Source organism: Ananas comosus, linkage group 10, assembly GCF_001540865.1.
Source record: "Ananas comosus cultivar F153 linkage group 10, ASM154086v1, whole genome shotgun sequence".
NCBI classification, from domain to species: domain Eukaryota; kingdom Viridiplantae; phylum Streptophyta; class Magnoliopsida; order Poales; family Bromeliaceae; genus Ananas; species Ananas comosus.
The window spans coordinates 10,356,650-10,364,761 of NC_033630.1; the positions used below are offsets into that span (position 1 = coordinate 10,356,650).

The 8,112-nt window shown below is 33.7% G+C and overlaps 1 protein-coding gene and 1 long non-coding RNA gene across 3 annotated transcripts; both read right to left on the minus strand.

Moving 5' to 3' along the window:
- Window positions 1,056-2,900, minus strand: LOC109716672. Of its 2 annotated transcripts, XR_002218007.1 has the most exons (4): window positions 2,727-2,900; window positions 2,543-2,635; window positions 2,043-2,096; window positions 1,056-1,914 (listed from the first exon to the last, which is right to left on the minus strand). It is a non-coding gene; the product is annotated as an uncharacterized LOC109716672 (long non-coding RNA). The 2 variants fall into 2 exon arrangements; XR_002218006.1 differs by having other exon boundaries at window positions 2,543-2,897.
- On the minus strand, window positions 4,419-6,726 carry LOC109716226. The gene is made up of 3 exons (XM_020241557.1): window positions 6,695-6,726; window positions 5,102-5,555; window positions 4,419-4,845 (listed from the first exon to the last, which is right to left on the minus strand). The coding sequence occupies exons 1-3, from the start codon at window positions 6,724-6,726 to the stop codon at window positions 4,729-4,731; spliced, it is 603 nt and encodes a 200-aa protein (XP_020097146.1). The 3' UTR covers window positions 4,419-4,728.

The window sequence follows — 8,112 nt, forward strand, 5'->3', positions numbered from 1 at the left end:
TCAAATTTTTCTTAAACATGATGTTAGGGCAACGATATAATATAAGTGCATCATTTGCAGTTTAAGTTGTTGCATAAATGACCGCTTTGCAGTAATTTCTATATATATTGCACTTAAATAATATACATGATAAGTTTATAAATAGCATATTGGTTTGATAAACTAAAACAGAAAAATAGCATATGCAAGACAAAGGCCACATAATTTTTTTTTAAAACATAAGCGAAAAGAAGAAGTTATTAATGAACAGTTGGTTCTATCAATGGTTTCTTTTTTTCTTTTTTTTTTCTTTTTTTTTTTTTTTGACATCAAGTTCTATGCAATTGAGGACACATAGAGATGCACTTTTATATTCTCAATTTTGTTAGTTTGCAAATCCACCTTTCAAAGAGAACAACAGAAGCAAAAGAGAAAAAAAAATATATGTTGTCAAATAAAAATCTATATGTGCAAAATTTGCAAAAGTACATTTCCAATCGGCAAAATTAAGGTTTTCGCTTGATTGCTTTATTAACGTAGATCTTGCAGTGCAATTATCTATTTAAGAATTCACTTGCTTAGTGAATTATGTTTAAATAATATTAAAAAAAATAAAAAAATTAATCAAGAAATCAATCATGAAGACATTAGCCAACCAAAAATATAACATAATCAAATCCTTAAAGATGCTACCAACAGAGAGAAAATCTATAAAATCAAAAAATTATAAAAAAAATTAAAAAGTGATTGGGCAAATAAAAGGCTTGTTAATTACCAGAATTAACATTAGTTGATGTACCAAATAGTTCTCAATCTCTTCTCTTCAACTGAAAAATCAAACTGTCATACAGTATGAATGGCTGCAATGGTTGCCATGTAACCATCCATACTACCGTCTCATCTAAACCTTCTATTACAAATAAAAAAAATAAAATTTGAAAAAAAAATATGCCAAAAATATTCAAAACTAAACCAATCTTTCATTCATTGTTACATTATAGGTGTTTCTATCAGATCCTTTGCTGTAAGTAGAGCATGAAGTTAGTCCAGTATAACAATATATATACACATAGACGAACATCAAAAAGTAGAATATTATTAGTTCAAAACCAAATTCAAATTTAATGATAAAGCCTTTGTGAGCGCAAGTGGCAAAGAACTCAGTGGTTGGTACCCAAGGTTTCCAGTTCAAATCCTAGTTGATTTACATTTCTAGCTAAGTTTATTTTTTAAAAAAAAATAAACGAAGCGGGTAGCATGCTACCCTTCCTCTCAAAAAGAAAAAAAAAATCACAAAGCTAGTAGTCTTATCAACATATATCATATTGCAGTGGCCCTTAGCACACAAAGAGACCTTCTGCTAGATCCTTGACATTGGAGTAAAAATTATAAAAACAATGAAAAGATCAGTGAGACAGAAAAAAATACAAAAATTGAAAATCAACGCGCTTTTTTGTGATCCAAGCCAATTAAAGCATTTTAAAACCAAAATTACTTATATAAAGGCCCTTTACATATCTACAAAAGGACCACCGAAAATGAATAACTCTATAAAAATAGAAGATAAACCTTTTCAATTGAAGATCAGTGTTTTCAAATGTTATTTACAAAGTAAAAAAAAAAAGAAATATTCAAGTTATTTGTAAATGTGTAAACAACTCACATAGGCCAACAAAAATTATCAATTTCTTTTTCATATTTTACTTACAGTTTCTAGCGTATGTGGCAAAAGGCTTAATGATTTGTACCCGAGTTTTCAAGTTCCAAGTGTTGTTACTTATATTTCCAACCAAATTTATTTGTTTAAAAAAGTTATTAACTGTAAAAATTAATTCTTAAAAGTGTATAAACTCACATCAGAGTGCCACTTGCTCTAACAGTTAAACCCAGAACAGGAACCACCACATTCTACAGCTTCCCATATTCCTTTATCATCTGCAAGGAAACATCAAATTGCATTAGATTTAACATGAACACATAAGTATATAGAGGCAAGTTCTGAGTACCTCTTAATTTCCTTTATTAAAAAGTATTTTGCTTTCGAAATTTGTTTTATAGCTAACCTGCAAGCCCTTGAGACCATTGGCAACAATTGATGACCAGCTTTCATCTTTTGACTGAATGTAAAAATTTGGAAATGAAGTTAGTTACTATTATGGTGTAATATTAAGATCACTTTTTGATGAGTTACCAAAGTCTGAAAAGCCTTCAAATAATTTAATTGGTAGAGGAACTTGCATTTAATTTGATGTATCAATATATGGTCTAGCTAATGCTGGAGAATTTAGAACTACTAAGCAAGTTAGGGCCTTCAAACATCATCGAACTCAGATTTAAATAATTCCTTCAAAAGCGAATGTTCAATTGTAGGGACATTGAAAACAACAAAATCAAAATCGATCCTTTAAATATTTAAATTATTGGCAGTGAGTCTTCTTTTACATGTATCCATGCATGTATGCATGCATGAATACATTCCAAAAGACATTTACATATGTTCTTATAGATGGATAAATCAATGCAAATCATATGCAAAAATTTGTTTTGTTGTTCAAAAGCTAACCTGTGAAGCCCAGAACAATTGCAACTCTCCCTCAAGAGTTACCAAGTCTCCTTCAATCTCCTTTTGATTTTAAAAAATAAGTTCATCCATAACCTGCTCATCATAGCATAACAATTAGAATATCATAACCATACGAAACATAATTTACCAAACTCATACTTGTGTACAAATTTGTAGATCACACCTCTTCAACTCCTGTCCCAGAAAATATGGTTGATAGTAATCTTTGTCTTGGTTCGGTTTTCTTTTGTGGCACAAAAGTGGTTTCCTGCACTATATATTATTCGATATAGAAGATAAATAAAAGTATGAGTAGCTCGCAAAAAAAAAGCATAAATAGATATTCCACACATAGTTCTACAACTTACCTACATATATTTCAATGATTTAATTCTTGCAATACCGAACAGCGAAACAATTGGATTACTCTCGAACATACCGGTGTGTTACATGTACGACGGCATGGAGATCACCATCTTGTACCTTTTCAGAGCCGCCATAAACGACATACCGATCCTTATGTTTCCCCATGTTGACTTGATCAACATCATCTTCTCCAAACTCACCCATTCCTCTCTTTCTATAGGTCTTCTCATATCACCCAACTTACGACAACAAAGGCAAAATTCACACAAAAAAAGAACTAAGCATAATCACAGTCAATGGAGGATCGAAATCCTAGCAACAAATCTATTACAAACCATAATAGAAAAATCTAATGCCAAAGACCCAAGTCTTGAAATCTTAATTGACAAAAACATATTATAACATAGATCTAAATAACAAAGATATAGAGAGAGAGGAATGGGCAAGGAGCAATTACGTTCGAGTTTGGAGAAAAATTGGGAGAGTCGCAATATCCATTGATGCCTCAAAAGCGCGACATCGAAGGCAACAGAGGAGCCTAACATTTCGATAGAGTACAACAGTCCGCATCTACATAAATCCATATCTAATCCACTATGAGTTCTGCACCTTATTGATATCCGCCGTCGCGGTGTCCTCCATGATGTTGTACAACGGCATCAAGCCGGCCACCGCGAGCCACGACGATAGGTTCTGAATTCCGATGCAAGTGTTAGCCGAAGGCTGCCCAGTATCTACAGCCCGTGTGGCAGGAGGAGGTTTTGTTCGGAGACCAAGCCCGTGCGCCGCGAAAATCCCTCGTCCCTTCATCCCCTTCCCACGTCCCTTCCGTGACCTTTCCCTCGCCTCCCTCTTCTTCCTCTTCTCATTCTCCATCCTTTCTCTTGGCCTTTTCGCCCTCTTCGACAGCCTCTGGTAGCGCCGCGAAGACGGAGGAGGCTACCTTCGATACCAAGGAGCTCTGTAGTTCTTTTCATTATGAGTGCAAGTGATGACTTCATAGTCGCCAAGAAGGTCGGCCCCCTCTCAATTATCGCAATCATTTCACATTCAAAGAAAAGTGCATTGTAGTTTGGGATAAAAACAGGTGGAAGCTCAATTGTTGCAATCATGTAACATTCAAGGTAAGGACTATGAAGAAAAACAAAGAGCCGACAGCCAGCAGGAAGGCATAGAGAACTTGCAGAAATCGAAAACAGGGACTTGCGGATTCCACGACATATAATTTTTTTTGCTTCGAAAATCAGGGCGAAGGAAAAGCAAAAGAATAGAGTTTTTTCTATAGAACACCTTAAAACAATGATGTAAAATAACCAAGTCTTGAAAGGTTGCTAAAACAAAAAGGGAAAAAGAATCGAATGCAGGTAAAAGCAAGTCGAAAACAAAGAGATTTGACAAATCAAAGCCAAAGATGCAGTTTGGGGAAATCCCAATAGTTTAAAAAAACATGAAACCAATATTTACAAAGAAGAGAAGAGTAAAGAGGAGCAGCAAACATGGGTATGTATGGAAATAAATAAATAATTTTTGCTCAGACACCCCTAGTTATCAAGCATTATCAGATTGGCAGCGAAGCCTTCCTGATTAATAGTGCCGACCGAGCTAGAAACCATGCGCACGCCGAAACCATTCTTAGCACAAATGAGAACAACTGGTTGCTTAAGAACTAAGCCATCCAAAGTGCTCTCATTACCAATCAAGAAAGCGCAGGCCTTTCTCAATTATCGCGACTATCTGATATTGGGAAGGTCATCATCGCACGGGAGGAAAACGCGGAAGACAAAGTCTCGGGGAATAGAAGAGTCAAATTCTTATCACATTCAGGTGAAAGCAAAGTAACCCACAACAGACAAAACATTGCTATAAACTGCACACGACCGAACTACAGTTCTTCCCCCCCTGTTTACTTTTGTCTGGACTTCTTTGGGACCCCAAATCTAAAATTGGAAAAGGCCCCTCCTCAAACCGTTGCACTTAACCAGCACATCTAATATATATCTATTTTTTTATAAACCATGCTGAAGGAAAGGAGAAAGGAGGAGCCTGCGGATTCCAGGGCACTTTTTTTTTCTCTTTTTTTTTTTTTTAAACCATGCTGCAGGAAAGGGGAAAGGAAAGAGTTTTATCTAGAGTTGCTAATTTATACCTCTATTTACATGATCAGACATATATATGTAAAGGAATAACATTTACCACCATCCCCAGCGCCGCACCCCACCTCTCCGATGCCCGCGAAGCGCCCTGCAATCGCCGCGGCATTTCGTCGAACAGGGCGCGAGCGCTCCGGAGAGGGCGCGGGGGCCTGCGAGCTCCTCCGATCGATCGCGTGACGGCGAGGGGGAGGAGGAGAAGAAGGTCCTTGCAGATTGGAAAGAGATATGAGAGAGTTCGGCGTGGATCTGCAGGACCTCCGCGCCCTGCGGGGTGACAGGGGAAGAAGGCGGAGAGAGGGGCGCGCGAGAAAAGGTATGATGAAGCGTAGAGAGAGATCGAAGGGGCGGAGGAAGGATCGAAGAGGCGGATCGAAGAGGCGGAGGAGGGATCGAAGCGGAGGTTGTGGGGGAGGGTTCGAAGAGGCAGGGCAGGGATCGAAGTGGCTGAGTCGGGAAGGATTGAAGCGACGGATGTATTGGATGGGCCCCACCCACTAATTTTATTTTAAGATGACATTTTAAGATGACATGTAGGGACTACCAAAGTTGAATTAGCCTAATGTTGCCACGTGGACAAAAAATTAGGGGGGTTAATAGAGGTTATAGATATATATACTAGTAAAATGTATGTGCAAATGCACGTAATAATTATTAGAAAAGTTATAATTTTTTTAAATTATTTTTTAATTTTAGGCCATATTTTATATGATTGCCAAATATGTATCTAAAAAATTTAAAATAATAAATCACGCTATTAAGAAAGATATGCTTTAAATGATAAATAATTAACAATAATCTCTAATGCAAAAATTACTTTTGAAATTAAATAGAAAAATAAAATCCGTTAGGAAATAAATTTTTGAAATTAAATAGAAAAATAAAATCCGTTATCTTAAAAAGAAAATATATTTTGAAATTAAATAGATAATATCTAACAAAAGAAGAGAAGATATTTTTTAATTTAGGCATATTTTATATGATTGCCAAATATATATCTAAAAATTTAAAATAATAAAATCAACGCTATAAGAAAAATGCTTATGAACGATAAATAATAAACAATAAATCTCTAATGCAAAAATATTTTAAATTAAATAGAAAAATAAATCTCGTTAGGACATAAATTTTGAAAATTAATAGAAAAAATAAAATCCGTTATCGTTAAAAAAAATAATTGAAATTTAAATAATATTCTAAAAAAGATCTTTAAAAATGAAAATAGAAAAATTATCTTTTATAGGATTTCACACGGCCGGGTAATCTGTTAAAAACTCACTTTTGAAATTAATAAAATAAATTTATATTTTAAGATTTTCACTATCAGTAATCTGTTATAGAAATCTTTACAGTATTCTTGCTGTTACTATTTATTTTTATTCTATATTAAAATTTCGTACGAAAAAAAATGGCGCATAATTTTCCTGCCAAAAAATGTCTTCGACAGACCAAATTTGATAACTTGCTTTTATATATGGATATATTGATATAATATATAGAGAGAGATTGATGGCTATGATACTCTCGAAGTAAACGGAGCATTTTACTATCGATTGTTTTCGATGATAGATTCCAAATTGACGATTCGCTCCGTTAAATTGATCTAAACCATTTAAACACTATAATCAAAATTCACGCTGCACTTTCGATATTGTCTTTTATACGCATCTAGTAACAGAAATGAATGTTGAAAATGAATTTCTTTAAAAAATGACATAAGTCTGTAATCAACATCAAAGAGTAAGACTTATTAAATAGTTTTAAAGAATTTTCTGAATCAAAAAATTCAATTGATATTTGTAATATCTTTTAAACGTAAACAGAAACGTCTCTTAAATCGCACCATTAAAATAAACAACATTTTAATACCCTTGATCATATGGGGAAATGATGTCGATAAAGATTGAATTTGATTTTTAAAACACTGTGCGGCGCGCTTGCGGCCGCGCGGTGATGTTCTTGGGAGAGGTTTTAATTAATGGTTAATGATGCATGTTCATGGATCCGATCGTAATTTTGAATTTCTATTATCGAAAACACTCGATATTAAAATGGCCCCGTTTACTATCGAAGAGCATTTCTAGCTCAACTCTATATATATGTTTATATATATAGTATATATAATATATTCATATAATATATATATTATACTAGATAGAGTTTGAGCTAGAATCTCTCGATAGTAAAACGGGGTCATTGTTTACTATCGAGTTGTTTCGATAATAAGCTTCCAAATTGACGATCGGCTCCGTTAAAAATATGATCCAAAACCATTTAAACTACCTAGAAATCAAATTTCACGCACGTTTCGATACTTGTTGCTTATTACATCTAGTGAACAAAAATAAATGCTGAAAAATAATATTCCTTTAAAAAATGATGATAGATCTTCGTAATCAAACAAAGAAGTAAGATCTTTGTTTTAAAATAGCTTAAAATTTCTAACAAAAATTTCAATTTATCTTGGATATACTTTACATAAACCCGTAAACAGAAAACGTCTCTTAATCCACCAATATAAAATTACAAATGAAACCCTTTGATCATTAGCAAAATGATGTCGAAAAGATTTGAAATCTGATTTCTAACACTTTAAGTGGTATAGTATCATTGTTCAACGGAGCCGATCGTCAATTTGGAACTTATTCATTGAAACAACATCGATAGTAAAATGTTCCGTTACTATCTGGAGTATTCTAGCTCAACCTATATAATATATATATATAATATATATATATATATATAAAATATTTTATTATATATAGGCTTAACTTAATTGGCTATTATGTTGCCTCATAAAATAAAACCCAACCCCCAACTAAATTTACATAACACACCTCTCTTTATTCAGATTCCACTGTTCACATAACCCAAAACAGATAATATCAAATTCTCAAATCTTAATTTTTTATTCCCTCTCTGTCTCTCTGCTCTTCTCAGGGAGTCACCGCTAGTTCACATTTTCTTGCAATTATTTTGTATTTTGAACTATGGACATGTTGCATCAAATTGAGGAAATGTTATATTAAAAATTAACATGATTATATAATGTCA

What these genes read in the sequence shown, in the direction of transcription:
- LOC109716226 (XM_020241557.1), bottom strand. Translation starts at nt 6,726, where the DNA reads ATGCGTATAAAAGACAATATCGAAAGTGCAGC. An exon ending in GACAATATCGAAAGTGCAGC is followed by an intron (nt 5,556 to 6,694) that starts GTGAATTTTGAT and finishes AAATAAAATTAG; the next exon opens with TGGGTGGGGCCCATCCAATA. An exon ending in GTGCGGCGCTGGGGATGGTG is followed by an intron (nt 4,846 to 5,101) that starts GTAAATGTTATT and finishes TTCCAATTTTAG; the next exon opens with ATTTGGGGTCCCAAAGAAGT.